The sequence below is a fragment of the Coregonus lavaretus genome (genome assembly GCF_964263955.1).
Source record: "Coregonus lavaretus genome assembly, chromosome: 11".
NCBI classification, from domain to species: domain Eukaryota; kingdom Metazoa; phylum Chordata; class Actinopteri; order Salmoniformes; family Salmonidae; genus Coregonus; species Coregonus lavaretus.
In genome coordinates, this window is record NC_139998.1 from 56343250 (window position 1) to 56366561 (window position 23312).

Here is a 23312-nt window from a genome sequence, read left to right on the forward strand (position 1 = left end):
ATAGGTACACGTCAACTATGACAGACAAAATGAGAAAAAAAATCCTGAAAATCACATTGTAGGATTTTTAATGAATTTATTTGCAAATTATGGTGGAAAATAAGTATTTGGTCAATAACAAAAGTTTCTCAATACTTTGTTATATACCCTTTGTTGGCAATGACACAGGTCAAACGTTTTCTGTAAGTCTTCACAAGGTTTTCACACACTGTTGCTGGTATTTTGGCCCATTCCTCCATGCAGATCTCCTCTAGAGCAGTGATGTTTTGGGGCTGTTGCTGGGCAACACGGACTTTCAACTCCCTCCAAAGATTTTCTATGGGGTTGAGATCTGGAGACTGACTAGGCCACTCCAGGACCTTGAAATGCTTCTTATGAAGCCACTCCTTCGTTGCCCGGGCGGTGTGTTTGGGATCATTGTCATGCTGAAAGACCCAGCCACGTTTCATCTTCAATGCCCTTGCTGATGGAAGGAGTTTTTCACTCAAAATCTCACGATACATGGCCCCATTCATTCTTTCCTTTACACGGATCAGTCGTCCTGGTCCCTTTGCAGAAAAACAGACCCAAAGCATGATGTTTCCACCCCATGCTTCACAGTAGGTATGGTGTTCTTTGGATGCAACTCGGCATTCTTTGTCCTCCAAACACGACGAGTTGAGTTTTTACCAAAAAGTTCTATTTTGGTTTCATCTGACCATATGACATTCTCCCAATCCTCTTCTGGATCATCCAAATGCACTCTAGCAAACTTCCGACGGGCCTGGACATGTACTGGCTTAAGCAGGGGGACACGTCTGGCACTGCAGGATTTGAGTCCCTGGCGGCGTAGTGTGTTACTGATGGTAGGCTTTGTTACTTTGGTCCCAGCTCTCTGCAGGTCATTCACTAGGTCCCCCCGTGTGGTTCTGGGATTTTTGCTCACCGTTCTTGTGATCATTTTGACCCCACGGGGTGAGATCTTGCATGGAGCCCCAGATCGAGGGAGATTATCAGTGGTCTTGTATGTCTTCCATTTCCTAATAATTGCTCCCACAGTTGATTTCTTCAAACCAAGCTGCTTACCTATTGCAGATTCAGTCTTCCCAGCCTGGTGCAGGTCTACAATTTTGTTTCTGGTGTCCTTTGACAGCTCTTTGGTCTTGGCCATAGTGGAGTTTGGAGTGTGACTGTTTGAGGTTGTGGACAGGTGTCTTTTATACTGATAACAAGTTCAAACAGGTGCCATTAATACAGGTAACGAGTGGAGGACAGAGGAGCCTCTTAAAGAAGAAGTTACAGGTCTGTGAGAGCCAGAAATCTTGCTTGTTTGTAGGTGACCAAATACTTATTTTCCACCATAATTTGCAAATAAATTCATTAAAAATCCTACAATGTGATTTTCTGGAGAAAAAAATTCTAAATTTGTCTGTCACAGTTGACGTGTACCTATGATGAAAATTACAGGCCTCTCTCATCTTTTTAAGTGGGAGAACTTGCACAATTGGTGGCTGACTAAATACTTTTTTTCCCCACTGTATATACAGCAGTCACGATAACAGATCAGCATTTGACCATCAGGTATTCCAAGACGGGTGAACAATAGACTTCCGCTGCGCTGGAGTCAGCACACCATTTGCTGTTGATGACGAGGCATACCCTTTCCCTTCTCAATTTCCATCAATGCAATGTCCTGTCTGCTCAGGTGAATGGAGAAGCTATAAAAGTTGGATAGCCATGGGGGGTACAGCCATGGGAGGCATCTTGTCTGAAAGCCATGTTTCAGAAAAGCAGAGAATATTGCAGTTACGAGAGTCCCGTTGATAACAAATCTGCGATCGGAGGTCTTCCATCTTATTATCAAGAGACTGTAGAATGGAGGGAAGAGGTGGCCGGTTTTCCCTTTGCCTTAATCCTGCCTCTTTTTCACCGGCATTTCCTCTTGGGTATCTCAAACTGCCCAGGGCAAGTTGAAGCCGGAATTGAGGTTAGTAACTGCCGATCTGATGTTCAAAAGTTCTTGTCGATCATAATAATTATAGCGGATACATTTTGTGATAAATGCCAAAAAAGAATCAGAAAATAGCAAAGTTGGGTCAGAGTTCGCAAGACCGCAGCCATACAGTAGGCTTGGGCGGTATGTCATATAAACCGTATATATTCCCGAGGTATTTGGAACTGGCCACAGGATGGTTTTTTCAATACCATCAATTTAGTTTAAGTTTTTCAACAAAAAAAAAAAATTGTAGCTTCTTTTTAAGTAAATACCTGCAGTTAACTTGTGCAATATATTAGAAGAAAAAGCAGATCGCGTTCTCATTTCACCTGTCACATTATTTTACATTATGAAGCTTACCGTAGTTTCCCAGAACAGTTGAGCCAGTCACGCGTTTGTCAGGAGAAAGCGGGAGCAGGCGAGTCCAGCTGTGTGTTGACAGGGGTCGCGTTTTATATTGAAAGTCAACAGTGTTTTTTTTTGGGCTTCAACAGAGCGATCAGGGACGTGCAACTATAGTTTTCCTTCACAGAAAATACATTAATGCAACACATTTGGCAGAAGATAACTTCATTTTCATCCTGATGACAACAGAAGTGCAACGCTATTTGGCTGGCAGCCACACAAGGAAATAAGCCTAAAGAATGAAGAAGCAACGTCTTTTTTTGCCAAAACGATGCATGGCCATCATATTTCTAATGTTTATCATAGAAAGAATGCAGCCAGCTACATTTCCTAATGTTTTGCTTGTGGTTAATCTTGCATATTACATGAGAAAAATAGTCTGGCTACACCTAGAAAAATTTGTGGAAAATGAAGAATTCTGCGTTAACGCAACACCATAAGTTTAACTTGCTAGTTATCTAAGTAAGTTACTGAATTAACAAGGTGACGGGGCATCATATTGTATAAGCTTTCTGCCGTGTTTGACAAGTCAAAGCCCTTTGGATGAGTTATCTGTCCAGCTGCCACTAGTATATTTAGATTTCCTTGCGTTTTTTTTCGCACTCAGTTCTCCAAGCGGAGCAGGCAGGCCCGTTGCCCTAGCGACTCCAGACTCCACACAGACACAGTGAGTAACCACGCACCTTCAGAGCCAGTACTGATCTTGCTTCAGACAAGCATGCGTCAAAACTTTGTTCATTTGCACGTCTCTCGTTCACATTCGCTTGTAAATGTCCGAACTCACAAAAAATGACATTCGGTAGCTCCTACCTACACTACCGTTCAAAAGTTTGGGGTCACTTAAAAATGTCCTTGTTTTCCATGAAAAAATACATGAAATTAGTTTGAATAGGAAATATAGCAAAATGAATAGGAAATGTAGTCATTGACAAGGTTAGAAATAATGATTTTTAATTGAAATAATAATTGTGTCCTTCAAACGTTGCTTTCGTTAAAGAATCCTCCATTTGCAGCAATTACAGCCTTGCAGACCTTTGGCATTCTAGTTGCCAATTTGTTGAGGTAATCTGAAGAGATTTCACCCCATGCTTCCTGAAGCACCTCCCACAAGTTGGATTGGCTTGATGGGCACTTCTTACGTACCATACGGTCAAGCTGCTTCCACAACAGCTCAATAGGGTTGAGATCCGGTGACTGTGCTAGCTACTCCATTATAGACAGAATACCAGCTGACTGATTCTTCCCTAAATAGTTCTTGCATAGTTTGGAGCTGTGCTTTGGGTCATTGTCCTGTTGTAGGAGGAAATTGGTTCCAATCAAGCGTCGTCCACAGGGTACGGCATGGCGTTGGAAAATGGAGTGATAGCCTTCCTTCTTCAAGATCCCTTTTACCCTGTACAGATCTTCCACTTTACCACCACCAAAGCACCCACAGACCATCACATTGCCTCCACCATGCTTGACAGATGGCATCAAGCACTCCTCCAGCATCTTTTCATTTGGTCTGCGTCTCACAAATGTTCTTCTTTGTGATCCGAACACCTCAAACTTCGATTCGTCTGTCCATAACACTTTTTTCCAATCTTCCTCTGTCCAGTGTCTGTGTTCTTTTGCCCATCTTAATATTTTATTTTTATTGGCCAGTCTGAGATATGGCTTTTTCTTTGCAACTCTGCCTAGAAGGTCAGCATCCCCGAGTTGCCTCTTCACTGTTGATGTTGAGACTAGTGTTTTGCGGGTACTATTTAATGAAGCTGCCAGTTGAGGACTTGTGAGACGTCTGTTTCTCAAACTAGACACTATAATGTATTTGTCCTCTTGCTCAGTTGTGCACTGGGGCCTCCCACTCCTCTTTCTATTCTGGTTAGAGACAGTTTGCGCTGTTCTGTGAAGGGAGTAGTACACAGCGTTGTACGAGATCTTGGAATAGCCTTCATTTCTCAGAACAAGAATAGACTGACGAGTTTCAGAAGAAAGTTATGTGTTTCTGGCCATTTTGAGCCTGTAATCGAACCCACAATTGCTGATGCTCCAGATACTCAACTAGTCTCAAGAAGGCCAGTTTTATTGCTTCTATAATCAGCACAACAGTTTTCAGCTGTGTTAACATAATTGCAAAAGTTTTTTTAAAACTTGGATTAGCAAACACAACGTGCCATTGGAACACAGGACTGATGGTTGCTGATAATGGGCCTCTGTATGCCTATGTAGATATTCCATTAAAAAAATCAGCCGTTTCCAGCTACAATAGCCATTTACAACATTAACAATGTCTACACTGTATTTCTGATCAATTTGATGTTATTATAATGGACAAAAAAAAAGAATTCTTTCGAAAACAAGGACATTTCTAAGTGACCCCAAACTTTTGAACAGTAGTGTATATATGTATAACTTTATGAGCTGGACTGTCTGTCTTTGCAATTCGTTCATATTTAGCTAGCACCCTCCAGGGAAATTCAATATTACTTGTGCTAATTTTGTTAGCATACTGGTAACAGACGTGAGAAATGAAGAATTCTGCATTAACGCAATCCCTAAATTGAACTTGCTACTTTCTAAGTAAGTTACTGAAAAATAAGGTGTTTTTGGCACCGGTAATACTAAGTATTAAGCCGGTAATACCGTAAATCCCTGGATGAGAGAAGGACGGTTTGGCGATATGAAAATCCAGATACCGCCCAACCCTACCATACAGTACAGCGCCAGCAAGCAAATGTGCCTAGTGATCAGCTGGGACTGTTCTCAGTGTCTTGGTGCGGATTAACCTCTGTGTGTGTGTGTGTGTGTGTGTGTGTGTGTGTGTCTGTGTGTGTTTTATATGTGAGTGATTTGTGTTCATTCACAACTGCAGTTGTCTGTCTATGTGTGTGGGTGTGTGAGAGTTGTGTGTATAACTGCATGTGTGTGTGTGTGTCCATGAGAGAGTGTGTGTGTGTGTGTGTGTGTGTGTGTGTGTGTGTTACCTCGTGGTTCTCGTGTCCCAGTAGGTCAGTCAGAACCTTCAGCACGTGTTTAGGGTTCTCAGCACACTTCCTCTTTCCTGGAACAAGAAGACAAGTCATCATGACAGAGATACGGGTTAGGGTTAGATACGGGTCTGACAGAACAAGGATAGTCATCATTACAGAGATAAGGGTTAGGGTTAGATACAGGTCTGACAGAACAAGGATAGTCATCATTACAGAGATAATGGTTAGGGTTAGATACGGGTCTGACAGAACAAGACACTTTCATTCTGCTCTCTCCATCTAACTCAATTTGATTTGAATCAATCCCTTACAGTGACATCAATGGGCATTTAACACAAGACCCAGGGCTGGAAGTCTATACAAGGGACAAAGAGATGAATAGTGAGTGGAAGCATAGGGTCCTGGTGTGGCTCAGTTGGTAGAGCATGGCTCTTGCAACGCCAAGGGTAGTGGGTTTGATTTCCGCTGGGGCCACCCATAGTATGGGTCCCATACAAAAAAAATGAATGCACGCATAACTTTAAATGTCTTTGGATAAAAGCGTCTGCTAAATGGCCGATAATATTATGTATATTGTCATAGGTATTTTGAGATCTAACTAGGTAACTCGTTCTAATTCTGTGGTCAGAGGGAAGGGATCACTGCCACCACCTAACTCTCTAGCCAAGGTGCATGAATTAAAGAGATTCTCCAGTACTTTTGTATACATTTTACCCAGTAGTTCTGAGCCAAAAGTGGTCCCAGAAAATTGCGTACCAATATGACGTGCAGCTTGCTAGCTGTCACTCAAATGGTGAGGGGCTGAAGCTCATTGGCTGGAACTCAAATTGCTAGGAACTCATTGGCTGGCCCACATGGGGGAAAATGTTAGGCACAATGGCACAGCTTCCATAAAAACAGGGATTTCAAACTAGGGATTTCATGGCTGATTGACGTATTAACAGTAATTCTGCTGATATATTATGAATGTATGGACTACACATTGACACATCCAGCACAAAGCGGGAGGTTTAAAAAAACACTTAGCAGTCGCCAAAGTTCCGGAGCATGTCTTTAAGGAGCAAACTGAAGTGAAGAGGAATTTCAGCAACTCTTGGAAGACAGTGGAAGTTGATACAATTCTTATAAGGATGCTGAATTTCCACTTCACTTCAGACAACTGATGAGGACTGTGTTAGCGTCCCCTGTATAGGTGGTGTGGGAGCCCAGTCCAAAATACTTTTGCTTCTATTGGTTTCAATTGACGGCCTGTATGTTGTTTCGGGGGCTTTTGCGCTGCGGCTGGAAAATAATCTGAGGGAAACGTAGCCTGGTCCCAGATCTATTTTTGTTGTACAGACAACTCGTAAATGTAAAAATGTAAATGTAACTCCTTTTGCCACTGTCATTTTAAGAGTTGGCAAGATGACACAAACAGATCTGGGACCAGGCTATTGAACTATGCCATCAGGTGGAGAGTGTACCAGGCTATTGAACTATGCCATCAGGTGGGTGTCGTACTAGGTGGGGGAGTGTACCAGGTAAGGGTGGTACCAGGTGGAGAGTGTACCTGGTATGGGTGGTACCAGGTGGAGAGTGTACCTGGTATGGGTGGTACCAGGTGGAGAGTGTACCTGGTATGGGTGGTACCAGGTGGAGAGTGTACCTGGTATGGGTGGTACCAGGTGGAGAGTGTACCTGGTATGGGTGGTACCAGGTGGAGAGTGTACCTGGTATGGGTGGTACCAGGTGGAGAGTGCACCAGGTATGGGTGGTACCAGGTGGAGAGTGCACCAGGTATGGGTGGTACCAGGTGGAGAGTGTACCTGGTATGGGTGGTACCAGGTGGAGAGTGTACCTGGTATGGGTGGTACCAGGTGGAGAGTGTACCTGGTATGGGTGGTACCGGGTGGAGAGTGCACCATGTATGGGTGGTACCAGGTGAGGAATCTACCTGGGGTTTGTATACCTTTGTTGCGTAGACATAGATTCATGAGCAGGGCCACAGCGTACTCCAGAGTGTAGTCAGACAGACAGTCAGAGTCCTGTAGCTCGTCTACCAGCCAGTCAATCAGACCATCCTCTATCATGGCTGACTGCTGGCTCCGCCTAGAGCACACACACACACACACACCAACACACAGACACACACAGACACATAGACACACACACACACACACCCACACAGACACAGACACACCAAAACACATACAGACAAATGCATACACACTCACACGAATGCGAATAGACACACACATACACACACACACACACACACACAGATGCGCACAACCACCCACACACACACACACGTTAGCGTATACACACCGAAACACACACAGACAAATGCATACACACCGAAACACACACAGACAAATGCATACACACTCACACGAATGCGAATACACACACACACACACACACCACGTTCGCACGCATACACATTGATATGTACACCAAACCCATTCATTCACGTGTTCACACAAACAGACGCTCATATGCAGACGCACAGAAACAAGCAAACACAGAGAAACAAAGCCTACAGGGTTAGGCTCAGACATCACTAGGTGTTGCAAATATTTGCCTTTATACGCTTGTGTTTCAAATCAATAGTTTTTCTGAACAACAAACAAAGAAGTGGTGACACTGGCATATCTAATTCTCTAGTCCACTCTACTAGGGCTGATTGTGGATACAGTTAACCCCTCACAATGTGCTACACAGCGGTAGGGCTGATTGTGGATACAGTTAACCCCTCACAATGTGCTACAGGGCGGTAGGGCTGATTGTGGATGTATGCGAGGAAGTGTGTGTGCGTGTGCATGCGAGGAAGTGTGTGTGTGTATGCGCGTATGTCAGGAAGTGAGTGAGTGGGAGTGTGTGTGTGTGTGTGTGTGTGTACCTGAGGCTGAGTTTCTGCAGGGCTCCCAGGACATTCTCTCTGCTCACAGAGTCCTTCTCCTCTGTCCTTAGAGACTCAATGAGCAGCCTCAACAAAGAGGGGACCTGGGACAGGTACACACGACCTGGAACCACACACACACACACACACACACACACACAACACAACCAGGGGTCACCACCATCGACTAAGGAATATAGCCTGAAATCCATGCTCCAAAATCACCATTGGCCTCATGGTGAAATACCTGAGCAGTTTCCTTCCTCTCCGGCTACTGAGTTAGGAAGGATGCCTGTATGTTTGTAGTGACTGGGTGTACACATCTGCCAATCGGTGCCCTTCTTTACTAGACATTGAAAAACCACCCGGGTCTTTGTGGTTGAATCTGTGCTTGAAATTCACTGCTCGACTGATGGACCTTACAGATAATTCTATGTGTAAGGTACAGAGATGGGGTAGTCATTCAAAAATCATGTTAACCCTTATTATTGAACACGGAATGAGTCCATGCAACTTATTATGTGATTTGTTAAGCAAACTTTTACTCCTGAACTTATTTAGGCTTGCCATAACACAGGGGTTGAATACTTATTGACACAAAACATTTCAGCTTTTCATTTTTTATTAATTTTCAAAACAATTCTACAATTAAAATTCCACTTTTACATTATGGGGTATGGTGTGTAGATCAGTGACACAAAATCTCAATGTAATACATTTTAAATTCAGGCTGTAACATAACAAAATTAGGAAAAAGTCAAGGGATGTGAATACTTTCTGAAGGCACTGTATACTACAACACATTAAATAACATATGACTTACCCTCTGCGAGGGATGCGAAAGCGTTGATGAGACGAGCCATGTACTGCCTGACCATCCCGTTCTTAGACCTCATCAAAAGGAGCACAGTTTTCTGCAAAACATATTCCAAGGCAGTGTAACGGACAACGTATGTTTTACCATTTCATACGCAAGTTACTGAACACAGTCTAACATGTATTGTTGATCAATTTCCCATCAAAAGAGACAACCCAGAAACTTGGTTGGTGCGTAAAACCCACAAATTCAGTTGTATCTGGTAGGAAAACATGGCTTTTTGGTCTGGTAACATTCTAGGATTTCAGTTGTATTTAATTTGTATGTACAAAGTTAAATCAAATCTTCACTAGTCACCATGGAATAACTATTTTGTTTGATCTATATGAAACAATGAAAGTGCTTGGTAGGCCAACATTTGGTCATGTTCACTGAAGACAATTTCAACTGTCAAAGTCAAATCATTTCCCTAAAATATGACTGTAGCTCAGTTGGTAGAGCATGGCACTTGCAACGTCAGGGTTGTGGGTTCGATCCCCACGGGGGGCCAGTATGACAAATGTACGCACTCACTAACTGTATGTCGCTCTGGATAAGAGCGTCTGCTAAATGACTAAAATGTAAAAATGTAAAAATGTTCCATTCATATCTGGGCTACGAGCCAGTCTCAAGCCAGCCACTGCACAAACCTACCCTCATCACACGACATTGGAGCAGGCCAGGGGAGAACCACCTCCCCTTTCTCATTGAAGCAATGGAAGTTCAAGGCCGACCACGGTACCGCAGGCATTGTTAGCAGAAAACAGGATCTCCTATTATAGTGAATGGAAAAATTGCCATCTTTGTGGTCAATATATTTTAAAAAAAGATCTAAGACAATAATGGTACTAATAATTGCTTCTAACACACCAGACGCATGTCCTTGAACGGATTATTTTAAAAATCGCACACAGAAGAAGTTATAAGGATAATTTAGTTGCTAATGGCAGCCTGCAGTACCCCTGTCGGCCTTCAACTTGAGTTACTCAATGAGAGGGGGGCAGCACTGAGCTAGCCTGCAACGTCACTTCCTGGAGTAGCTCAAACTGCACGTGTGTTTATCTCCATGAGACGCAGGGCCGGATGAAGAAATCATAGGCCCCGGGGCTTTAAAAATATATATATATATATATGACAGAAGTCATTAGCTGAATCTTTTTTTAATACCACACAAATGACCGAAATGAGAGGCTCCTCTGACACTGATAAACTGATATCACTCTGGTCTTGAATTCAAACTAACAATAGCCCAGGCCAATGAAGTGACACACAGATTGTACAATATTAGGAGGCAATATATAAATATATATACAGTGGGGAAAAAAAGTATTTAGTCAGCCACCAATTGTGCAAGTTCTCCCACTTAAAAAGATGAGAGAGGCCTGTAATTTTCATCATAGGTACACGTCAACTATGACAGACAAAATGAGAAAAAGAAATCCAGAAAATCACATTGTAGGATTTTTTATGAATTTATTTGCAAATTATGGTGGAAAATAAGTATTTGGTCAATAACAAAAGTTTCTCAATACTTTGTTATATACCCTTTGTTGGCAATGACACAGGTCAAACGTTTTCTGTAAGTCTTCACAAGGTTTTCACACACTGTTGCTGGTATTTTGGCCCATTCCTCCATGCAGATCTCCTCTAGAGCAGTGATGTTTTGGGGCTATCGCTGGGCAACACAGACTTTCAACTCCCTCCAAAGATTTTCTATGGGGTTGAGATCTGGAGACTGGTTAGGCCACTCCAGGACCTTGAAATGCTTCTTACGAAGCCACTCCTTCGTTGCCCGGGCGGTGTGTTTGGGATCATTGTCATGCTGAACGACCCAGCCACGTTTCATCTTCAATGCCCTTGCTGATGGAAGGAGGTTTTCACTCAAAATCTCACGATACATGGCCCCATTCATTCTTTCCTTTACACGGATCAGTCGTCATGGTCCCTTTGCAGAAAAACAGCCCCAAAGCATGATGTTTTCACCCCCATGCTTCACAGTAAGTATGGTGTTCTTTGGATGCAACTCAGCATTCTTTGTCCTCCAAACACGACGAGTTGAGTTTTTACCAAAAAGTTATATTTTCGTTTCATCTGACCATATGACATTCTCCCAATCCTCTTCTGGATCATCCAAATGCACTCTAGCAAACTTCAGATGGGCCTGGACATGTACTGGCTTAAGCAGGGGGACACGTCTGGCACAGCAGGATTTGAGTCCCTGGCGGCGTAGTGTGTTACTGATGGTAGGCTTTGTTACTTTGGTCCCAGCTCTCTGCAGGTCATTCACTAGGTCCCCCCGTGTGGTTCTGGGATTTTTGCTCACCGTTCTTGTGATCATTTTGACCCCACGGGGTGAGATCTTGCGTGGAGCCCCAGATCGAGGGAGATTATCAGTGGTCTTGTATGTCTTCCATTTCCTAATAATTGCTCCCACAGTTGATTTCTTCAAACCAAGCTGCTTACCTATTGCAGATTCAGCCTTCCCAGCCTGGTGCAGGTCTACAATTTTGTTTCTGGTGTCCTTTGACAGCTCTTTGGTCTTGGCCATAGTGGAGTTTGGAGTGTGACTGTTTGAGGTTGTGGACAGGTGTCTTTTATACTGATAACAAGTTCAAACAGGTGCCATTAATACAGGTAACGAGTGGAGGACAGAGGATCCCCTTAAAGAAGAAGTTACAGGTCTGTGAGAGCCAGAAATCTTGCTTGTTTGTAGGTGACCAAATACTTATTTTCCACCATAATTAGCAAATAAATTCATTAAAAATTCTACAATGTGATTTTCTGGAATTTTATTTCTCAATTTGTCTGTCATAGTTGACGTGTACCTATGATGAAAATTACAGGCCTCTCTCATCTTTTTAAGTGGGAGAACTTGCACAATTGGTGGCTGACTAAATACTTTTTTCCCCCACTGTATTTATTATAGGCTTACAGTAGGCTACTAAATAACATCTCCAGTGGCACACTTACTCACCTAATGATGAGGCTACTACTCACGGTGATGGCCGATGCGCTCCTCTTGGCAATATCCTATCTCAAGATGAGCTACTTTGAAAAACAGTGCTGCTGTTCGCTAAACTTTGGGAGTAGTTGAGAAACAAAATGTATTCTATTGGTTCTACAGACAGATTAGTCTTCTCTTTTACAAACTACGTTTTTTCCCACGATTGTATTTTGAAATGTGCAAAAGGCAAACAGACAGCCGTAACCAACCATAGAAATATAATCCATAGATGGCGGTTCCCATTCAAGTCAGGACTGGCAGCCATTGCTAGTGTACCCATGAGTTTAACAGTCAAGACTGGCAGCCATTGCTAGTGTACCCATGAGTTTAACAGTCAAAGACTGGCAGCCATTGCTAGTGTACCCATGAGTTTAACAGTCAAATTGCCAGGGTAAGAGGTTCCAAAACCCTTCTATGGATTATATGTCTATGGCCACAACACAACAAGCTGTTCTATATTTGGCAAGCATGCTGCCCAAATTGCGGTCTTCTCGACTGTAGGCATACCGTTAACTGCCAAAACAAAAGGAAACACTTCAGTAATTGAGAGATACAAAGTTTATGTTATGGTGTGTGGGGTGCATTTTCCTGGCATGGTTTAGGTCCACTTGTAGAATCTATGCCAAGGCGTATTGAAGCTGTTCTGGCAGCTGGAGGTGGCCCAACACCTGTTTCAGACCCTTTATGTTGCTGTCAAGGCGTATTGAAGCTGTTCTGGCAGCTCGAGGTGGCCCAACACCTGTTTCAGACCCTTTATGTTGCTGTCAAGGCGTATTGAAGCTGTTCTGGCAGCTCGAGGTGGCCCAACACCTGTTTATCTATGCCAAGGCGTATTGAAGCTGTTCTGGCAGCTCGAGGTGGCCCAACACCTGTTTAAGACCCTTTATGTTGTTGTTTCCTTTATTTTGACAGATGCCACTATGCACTCGTGATCAAATTCAATCCACAGTTATTGTTTAGAAGCTATTGATCCTCTATAGCTAAATATTGCTCTCTGGTGTATTTTGAACATTGAGTGCGGGCTCATGTGGTTGGATTAAAAATAAACAATAATAATAATTAACGGAAATGTTTTTTTTTATAGTGTTTTTACCAGTCAAATTGATTTATTATGCAGTTTTTTAAATAATTGTTTTAATTACTCAATAAAGGCAGGGCCCCCCCAGTTACCCACGTGGACCCCCTACCTCCTCTCCTCCCCCCCAGTTACCCACGTGGACCCCCTACCTCCCCCCCCCCCCCCCCCCCAGTTACCCACGTGGACCCCCTACCTCCTCTCCCCCCCCCCCCAGTTACCCACGTGGACCCCCGTACCCCCTCTCCTCCCCCCCCCAGTTACCCACGTGGACCCCCTACCTCCTCCCCCCCCCCCAGTTACCCACGTGGACCCCCTACCTCCTCTCCTCCCCCCCATCTGATGATTAGCAGAGCGCCAGAAGCAGGCTGTCTACACTCATTGAGAGCGGGATCATGAATCCTCCTGTAGTTGGCAGTTGCAGTAAAAAAAAAAAAAGGGGAGTTCTCTTTTTTTTCACCAAACAAAAACAATAAAACACAAAGACGCTTCTCCTTACTCCTCAAACTATCTTCTTGGGAACCAGTGAATCGTAGGAACATGATACAGGGGCCCTCCTTGATTCCTTCCCTATGGTGGTAATTCAAGAAGCCAGGAGAAAAACGGTGCTACTGGCACTGAATTGGAGGTCGGGGCTGTTTCGTAAAAGGTTAAAATAATGAGATTAAGATAGCATGTTTACTGAAGAGAGTGAGATGTTCAGATGTTCAATTGATTGTCTTTCTTACCAGGAGAGGGTGTGTGTGTGTGTGTGTGCGTGTGTGTGTGTGTATGTTTGCATGTGTGTGAGAGGCATTTTAAACCCGCCCATTACTACTGTCAAATTAAATGTGGTATCTAGCCTACTTAAGAGAGGCTGATGAACTTTGACCTTACCAAAAGAGTTCATGACCATGTCGAATATGAAATCTTCCCAACATTTAGAACCTGTGAAAGCCTGTGAGTGGACTCTTTAGCCATTCAAGAGCTTTCCTTGATCCATTAAGAGAAACAAAAGCCCAATTCAGATTCTTCCCTCTTCTCTCTGAAGTGTGTACTTAGCAATGCTTTAAATCCTTAAGGGGAAGTGAATGAGTGGCCACTTTGGGGAGAGGAGAGAGAATCATGACAAAGCCCCTATGGTTTTAACTTACCGTTATCTGTAAGACAATCTGTCTAATGGTTATCTCATGGTTATCTCATGGTTGTATCAGAACCTAAATGTCACCCTGTAAGCGCCGGGCTGAAGTTTCCCATAGGTACAGATCTAGGATCAGCTTCCCCATCAGCCAATCCTAACCTTAACCTAAACGGACCCAAGATCAGTGTCAAGGGGCAACTTCACCCCACACCACCCTGCCTGTAACCCACCTGTCTGGTGCTCTGGCGATCCAGGAGGTCGTTGCTGACGTAGGCCTGCAGTACCGTGTCCCTTTGCTCACCATGGAGAGAACGGGTCAGCCTCTGGGGATAGGGTAACACACAAGGTGATGACACAGACCGGCAGACAGACAGACAGGCAGACAGACAGGAACAGACCGGCAGACAGACAGACCGGCAGACAGGAACAGACCGGCAGATAGACAGGAACAGACCGGCAGACAGGCAGGTAGACAGGCAGGCAGACAGGCAGGCAGACAGATCGGCAGACAGACAGACCGGCAGACAGACAGACCGGCAGACAGACAGGAACAGACCGGCAGACAGACAGGCAGACAGGAACAGACCGGCAGACAGACAGACAGACCGGCAGACAGACAGGCAGACAGGCAGGCAGACAGATCAGCAGACAGACAGACAGACAGACAGACAGACAGGAACAGACCGGCAGACAGACAGACATATAGGAACAGACCGGCAGACAGACAGACAGACAGACAGACAGACCGGCAGACAGGCAGACATACAGAACGGCAGGCATACATACAGGCACAGAGACCTAGAGGCACAGAGACATAGAGACACAGAGACAGAGAGACACAGAGACAGAGCGACACAGAGACAGAGAGACACAGAGACAGAGAGACACAGAGACATAGAGACAGTTCAGTAGTAGTAGGCCTAGGCATGTCCAGGCTGTCTGACTCACCCAGCACAGGGCCTGGAGCAGCAGGGCCTTGAGTCTGTCTGAACCCCCCAGCAGGTCTCTCTTCAGCTTGTCATAGTCCAGAGAGGGCAGCAGCGGCACCTCCTTAGGCCTCCTGCATAGGGGGAGATGGTGGGTGTTTTTCATAAACTACCTGCTCTAGTTTGTATTTGTATTTATTATGGATCCCCATTAGTTCCTGCCAAGGCAGCAGCTACTCTTCCTGGGGTTTATTATGGATCCCCATTAGTTCCTGCCAAGGCAGCAGCTACTCTTCCTGGGGTTTATTATGGATCCCCATTAGTTCCTGCCAAGGCAGCAGCTACTCTTCCTGGGGTCCAGCAAAATTAAGGCAGTTATATACAATTAAAAACATTGCATTACATTTCCCAACATAATTCACAAGACATTAAGTGTGTGCCCTCAGGCCACTACTCTACTATCACATACAGTACATGACCAAAGGTATGTGGACACCTGCTCGTTGAACATCTCATTCCAAAAATCATGGGCATTAATATGGAGTTGGTCCCCCCTTTTGCTGCTATAACAGCCTCCACTCTTCTGGGAAGGCTTTCCACTAGATGTTGGAACATTGCTGCTGGGACTTGCTTCCATTCAGCCACAAGAGCATTAGTGAGGTTGGGCACTGATGTTGGGCGATTTGGCCTGGCTTGCAGTCGGCGTTCCAATTCATCCCAAAGGTGTTCGATGGGGTTGAGGTCAGGGCTCTGTGCAGGCCAATCAAGTTCTTCCACACAGATCTCAACAAACCATTTCTGTATTGTCCTCCCTTTGTGCACGGGGGCATTGTCATGCTGAAACAGGAAAGGGCCTTCCCCAAATGGTTGCCACAAAGTTGGAAGCACAGAATCGTCTAGAATGTAATTTCCCTTCACTGGAACTAAGGGGCCATGAAAAACAGCCCCAGACCATTATTCCTCCTCCACCAAACTTTATTGTTGGCACTATGCATTGGGGCAGGTAGCGTTCCCCTGGCATCCACGAAACCCAGATTTGTCCGTCGGTCTGCCAGATGGTGAAGCGTGATTCATCACTCCAGAGAACTAATTTCCACTGTTCTAGAGTCCAATGGCGGCGAGCTTTACACCACTCCAGCCGACGCTTGGCATTGCGCATGGTGATCTTAGGCTTGTGTGCGGCTGCTCGGCCATGGAAACCTATTTCATGAAGCTCCCGATGAACAGTTATTGTGCTGATGTTGCTTCCAGAGGCAGTTTGGAATTCGGAAGTGAGTGTTGCAACTGATTTTTTACGCGCTTCAGCACTTGGCGGTCCCGTTCTGTGAGCATGTGTGGCCTACCACTTCGCGGCTGAGCCATTGTTGCTCCTAGACGTTTCCACTTACTTTTGTATATATAGTGTATCTACAACACAAAATCCATGTGTACGTGTGTGTATAGTGTGTATGTTATCATGTGTGTGTATGCGTGTGTGTCTCTTCACAGTCCCCGCTGTTCAATAAGGTGTATTTATGTTTTATAAATCTAATTTTACTGCTTGCATGAGTTACCTGATGTGGAATAGAGTTCCATGTAGTCATGGCTCTATGTAGTATTGTGCGCCTCCCATAGTCTGTTCTGGACTTGGGGACTGTGAAGAGACCTCTGGTGGCATGTCTTGTGGGGTATGCATGGGTGTCCGAGCTGTGTGCTAGTAGTATAAACAGACAGCTCGGTGCATTCAACATGTCAATACTTCTCACAAATACTAGTAGTGATGAAGTCAATCTCTCCTCTACTTTGTCAATTTAATGACCAGCTGTGCTGTCCTGTTCTGGGCCAATAGTAATGATCCTAAGCCCCTCTCTGTGGAACCTAGTCCACAGTAGTCCAGGTGAGACAAAACTAGGGCCTGTAGGACCTGCTAGTTCACTGTGATGGTAAATCCCAGGTCATAATAAACTATGGACAGTTCACTGTGATGGTAAATCCCAGGTCATAATAAACTAAGGACAGTTCACTGTGATGGTAAATCCCAGGTCATAATAAACTATGGACAGTTCACTGTGATGGTAAATCCCAGGTCATAATAAACTAAGGACAGTTCACTGTGATGGTAAATCCCAGGTCATAATAAACTATGGACAGTTCACTGTGATGGTAAATCCCAGGTCATAATAAACTAAGGACGGTTCACTGTGATGGTAAATCCCAGGTCATAATAAACTATGGACAGTTCACTGTGATGGTAAATCCCAGGTCATAATAAACTAAGGACAGTTCACTGTGATGGTAAATCCCAGGTCATAATAAACTAAGGACAGTTCACTGTGATGGTAAATCCCAGGTCATAATAAACTACGGACAGTTCATGTCTTATGGAATTAAATATACCAGTGAGCCCATATACAATTAAGAAGTGTATCTAAGGTAATGTAATGTAATGCAATGGGATCCCTGCACACTGTGTACCATTTTTAACATTTATTAAGTTATTTTTTTTCAATATGCCATTTGCCCAGCAGGTTCCACAGAACAACTCAATGAGGGGACTTACAGAGGTGCAATAGACGCTCGTAGCAATGAGGAAGCCTGGGAGAGAGAAAGACAAATTGTAGCGTTAGAGCAAATTGTAGTATTTTACATTTCAACCGCAACACACTGAGATGACTGACATATCTAGAGTAGCTTTTTGTGTTCATATTGATCATCTTTTGACATAGAAAAGATGCCAAAACATAGGGTTGTTCGTATCCAGCAGATGAGATATGTTCTTGCTCAGCTGTCTCACACTTACCCAAGTTTCCCCGTCACCCTAAATAAAACGGTGGTTAGGTCAGGTTAACTAATGCACTAACGGACGGACAGGGGTTCATGCGTGCAGGTTATGGTTTGGTCACATGCGCAAACCCTGGGTGTAACCTATGGCAACAGTGCCCATGCAATGAGTGACAGGGACACTGCCCAATCCAATGAGCAAGGAGGAACACAACGGGCGAGGTGTTAGCGAGCAGCAACCAATTCCTTTCGTGTTTCAAGAATTGCTACACGTGTCCTATAGGCCTGGTTCTGTAAGAGAGCCGTGGACAGAACAGACGTAGCACCGGCTTAATTAGCGTGTTTCCAACTGAAATCCAGCCTCAAAACTGGATGATTAGCTCGAGGAAAAGGTCAGTGAGGTGACCCATATCATTTCTGGCCTTGGTGTAGATAGAACGTGATGGGGGAGAAAGACATGTCTTGGATCCTACATAATTATTATTTTTTTTTTAAATGGCTGTTCCCCCCCCAAGCATGAAGGGTGCAGGTGTTCATGTCATGTTCTGACTGTGACATTTGACAGAGGATTTACTGTGACCGGGTCTCCTGCAGCAAATTCCACCAGAGAGGACATTGAGATATAGGAATGTTAAGGAGATTAGCCTTTCCCATGAATTGACCTCTGTTAGTTTAGTTGCCTCAAGCCGAACTGAAATGGACGACAGGGACTTTAGGGTAGAACAACGTAAGTCGCTCTGGATGAGAGCGTCTACCAAATGACGTAAATGTAAAATGTAAAAACAAATATGGTTAGTTAGAATGGGAAAATAGTATTTTCAAAAGGCAAGAACACTCACATCAATTTTCGTCGATATTCCTTTTGAGTTATTTTTGGCCTCGTACAGTCTATAAAATGAAGACCGGTGACTGATGAAAAGTTTAAAAAATAAAAAGGCTTTTAAATGGTATATCTAAAATAACATTGCAGACACTGGAATCGAATTACCACACACAGTTTACAGAAACAGTCGACTTATCGTCTGTTTGATAAGTGGGTTTAATATGCGTATCCTAATATAATTCAGGTATTTGGGTGGACTGTCTGAGTTCTGGTTTCTCCCCATAGGCAGGTAGACACAGTGAAATCTGTGAGAGCCATCTATAATAAATGGGGGAAGTCTACGATAATTATACTGCAATTATGGTGTTGTATTCCAATGGAGAACAGTCATTCTCTATGTGGCTGGAGAAGAGGTTGACCCTAACTGGAAAGCACCAATGGCTTTAAACCTAAGATTCAAAGATTCTCGGAATGGGAAAATTTAAAATCGCAAAAACAGATTATAGCAAAGTTCCAGTTAACAGCAACAGAAACTCTTTCTCGGCCAAGTGAAACCCAGTCGTAGGCTATTATGCAATTCTCAGCTTTTTTTTTTTAAACATTTCCTTTTCTAAACAGTTGAGAAGTTTTTCTGCTCCTTTCCCCTATCCTGTTTGGCACTTTGGCATAGGAAAATTGCTTAAAATAAGAAGTGCACTGGTATCATCATTCTTCTTAGGTCAGTTGGGACCAATGTTCCCGCTAAGCTGCGCGCAGCCCCGAGACTGCAGCACAGTAGAAATATCAGCCCACAAAAGAGAAGCACGAGATGGAACTTCCACTCAACGTTCTAGAGGTTTCCCTGTTAGTTAACACCATCAACGTTTCCCTTTACTGTGGCAACTGTGATCGAATCAATGCAATATTAGCCACTTTCAATGCAACATACCCGAAACCAAACAAACTATGCAATTTTGTTGTAGGCAGAACACATCGGAATAGGTTTCTACTGCATTGACACGCAAGACTCAGCACATACTCTATACTCTACACAGACCGGTGCGGCACAACCAATCAGAGTTGCAGTAGGCCTATATGCAAATAGACCATTGCCATATATGGATCTGTGCCATTTACTTTGAACTGGACTGTGTTTACAGCATGAGCGGTCGTGAGTAGATGCGCTTGTTTTGAGATCAAAGCGAGAGCTGCATGTAGCAACGTGAGCACATTCTGTTAATATCCTTTGCTAGTTAGTGAGTTATTAGCCCAGTTATAGATCATTTGTAGTCAGCAATAGGGGAGTGATTGCTTCCTACAAGAGCACAAAACGTGTGTATTTCTAGACATCTTTGAAAAGCGAGTCAGGTAAAGAGCTTTTTTTTTTGTCTTAAAGGGGCAGTGTTGTATTTTGACACAGGCTTGAATAAGCTAAGTAGCCAATAGGCAGAGGGTAGCATAATTTGTCTGATTCTCTGTAATAATGGTATGGGAATAATAATGCATTTTATTTTGTAAAGTGGTTTCTTGCATCAAACAACACAACAACATTTTCAGTCACCTCCTTGTCTGAAGGACAAGTGGATAAACAGGTTAATGTCAAGCCATGCATGTTATTTTTTTAAGTCTCATGGAATGTAGGCCTTGACTGAATACCACACATTGGCTGCTACTGTAGGCTGAATGATAGAACAGCTATTTCCGTGTTAAAATTTTATGTGATGCATTTTCTCCATTGTTTTTTTATGGTATGCCACTCTGATAGGCCTACATTATGATCAAATAGCCACAGTAGTCTACTTGGCCACTGTTAAAACTGTAACTTAAAGCGGGTACAGACTCAGTGTTCACAGTAAACGCACGCTGGAATTTTCACAATGTTCAACCTTGCGCTCAGCAGTCCTGAAATTCGCTCAGTGCCGAAAAAAATTAGGAGGGAACATTGGTATAGCCATCAGAGAGATGAGATGATGGCAAACTATGGAAGTGGGACAAGTGAATGCTTAGTGAAGTCGTCGGCTACGCCCCTGAGGGATTTCACCAAACACGCTGCCTCCTCGCCAGACAAAAAGGGAACCATTCTTCAGAGAAACAAGGACAAACATCCCGTTGAACTAGGCAATCTTATGGGAAGCAGAGAAAACAAAGGAGTATGGGGCCAATTCAAGGAGCCATGTAAAGGTATAGGGGAGAGGAGGGGAGAGGAGGAGAGGGCGAGAGGGAGAGAGGGAGGGATAGACCGACAAGGCAAGGCGCGAGCAAGACGGGAGAAGGGACGACAGAACAAAAGGATGAAAAATTCAGTAAAACTTACATATCCGTCATCATAAGGACTCATAGAGTAATAACCCTTCATGGACAGACAATCACACAAAAACACACAAAAAGAAAGAAGCAGTTGAATTGAAGAAGTCAAAAACACACAAGCTAACAGATACACTAGGCCAGTTCGAACCAAATGAAGAAGCACATCAGGGATGTGGTCAGCACAACATAGAACATGAGTAAATTAATACATTGGTTTGAATGTATTAGGTCCATTTCAATGATATGAGAACAGAGGGTGTCATCAAAGCACAATCAGCCAGACCACCAAACTGTTTTTAGGAACACAAGAATTGTCTAGTGGACCTTAGCTAACACATACACATGTGATATACCCTATGCATGTCATGCAGATACATACTGTACACTACCATTGACAAGTGGGCGGCAGGTAGCAGGTAGCTTAGCGAGTAAGAACGCTGTGCCAGTAACCGAAAGGTCGCTGGTTCTAATCCCCAAGGTGAAAAATCTGTCGATGTGCCCTTGAGCAAGGCACTTGACCCTAATTGCTCCTGTAAGTCGCTCTGGATAAGAGCGTCTGCTAAATGACTAAAATGTAAAAATGTAAAATGTAAGTGGAGTGAAAGAGCCTTGTGGTGGAGTGAACACCGGCCATTTTGTTAAAACCCCTCAATGACATGGCACTTCTCTAGCAACCTTCTGCATCAGCACAGCATACTACATAAAGGTACAGTGTATATTGTGTAAAGGACGTTGCCATCTCGCTCAGATTTTTTTTTGGGGGGATTAATGCTGTAGGGTGTTGCTTGTGTGTGTGTGTGTGTGTTCTGTTGGGGGTGACGTCCTTGAGAAACGTAGAATACGTCTCAGATTGAGGAGTGCCACAATACTAACAGCAAACTGGACAGCTAAGAGCTGCTATGAATTGTAACAACAAAGAAAGGTTTACGCACTGGAAATACAGTTATGTATTAAGGTACTAACTTTCCTACTTGGTTAACCATTAGTCATACCAACGTGAGAGGCTAAATAAATATAATGTATTGCTACATAATGCTGTGTCACGTTTAGAAGTCATTCACTCAGGAGAAAGTGGAGAGAGGCTATACTGCAGAAAGTGTTTTCTACTAAAACGGCTCTACAGCGCCCATGGGAAATGGAGTGTTTTGTCGTCAGCGAAGGGTGTTGTCACTCACAGTGCCAGGCCTGGTGAAGTCGATGCTCTGCGCCGCACTCTGCCTCAGCTGGCCGCTGAAAAGACGCACACACACACTCTGGAGGTATTCTGGGGAGATCTGCAAAAACATAACCAGAACATCCCGACTGAGCTCAGAGAGGAGTGTGTGGGGAGGAGGAATGGAAAGGGGGGGGAGTGAGGAAGAGCTTGCTGTTTTTGTGTATGTTGTGAGTGTAGCCTACATCAGTCATCAGGATGTATGATGATGGCGCTGTTATACTGTCTGTTTGGTTTATCAGAAGACCAGAAGTCCTCACAAGGATTGTAAAACAAGGACAATTCAGACAAGTGGGGACATTTCGCCGGTCACCACAAGGAAAAAGGCTATTTTAGGGTTAGGTTTAGGAGTTAGGGTTTGTGGTTAGGGGTTAGGGTTATGGAAAATAGGATTTTGAATGAGAATCAATTGTTTGGTCCCCACAAGGATTGTAAAACAAGGAAAATTCGGACAAGTGGGGTCATTTCGCCAGTCCCTCAACACGGGGGGGGCCCTCAGGTGTGCGTGCTTAGTCCCCTCCTGTACTCCCTGTTCACTCACAACTCCAACACCATCATTAAGTTTGCTGACGACACGACGGTGGTTGGCCGGATCACTAACGACGATGAGACAGCCTTTAGGGAGGAGGTCAGTGAGACGTGGCAATGTGGTGCCAGGACAACAACTTCTCCCTCAACGTAAACAAAGGAGTTGATCGTGGACTACAGGAAACGGAGGGCCGAGCACGCCCCCATCCACATTGACGGGGCTGTTGTGGAGCAGGTCGAGCGCGTCAAGTTCCTCGGTGTCCACATCACTACAAAATGATGTGTGTGTGTGTTCAGTGTTTCAAGGTTTGTTGTATCTATAGCCTGGGTAACAGTCTGTTGGTACCATCATGCCACTCCTAAACAGGCAAACAAACTGGGTTTCATAATTTTTTTCATGACAAGGAGTTCAAATCAAAGTTGATTTATTGCGTACACAGATTTGCAGATGTAGCTAAATGTTTGCATTTCTAGCTCCAACAGTGAGT

General features: G+C 44.1%; 1 protein-coding gene across 1 annotated transcript in view; it reads right to left on the minus strand.

Annotated features, from left to right (window-relative positions):
• armc9 (armadillo repeat containing 9) overlaps positions 1 to 23312 on the minus strand; it is a 63219-nt gene that overhangs the window by 16660 nt on the left and 23247 nt on the right. Inside the window, exons 9-16 of the mRNA XM_084172112.1 lie at positions 22259 to 22357; positions 17754 to 17788; positions 15237 to 15348; positions 14519 to 14611; positions 9057 to 9147; positions 8234 to 8357; positions 7301 to 7440; positions 5347 to 5423 (exon numbers count right to left, since the gene is read on the minus strand). Coding sequence (XP_084028238.1) covers positions 5347 to 5423; positions 7301 to 7440; positions 8234 to 8357; positions 9057 to 9147; positions 14519 to 14611; positions 15237 to 15348; positions 17754 to 17788; positions 22259 to 22357 — 771 coding nt within the window. The remainder of the gene's footprint in view (positions 1 to 5346; positions 5424 to 7300; positions 7441 to 8233; positions 8358 to 9056; positions 9148 to 14518; positions 14612 to 15236; positions 15349 to 17753; positions 17789 to 22258; positions 22358 to 23312) is intronic.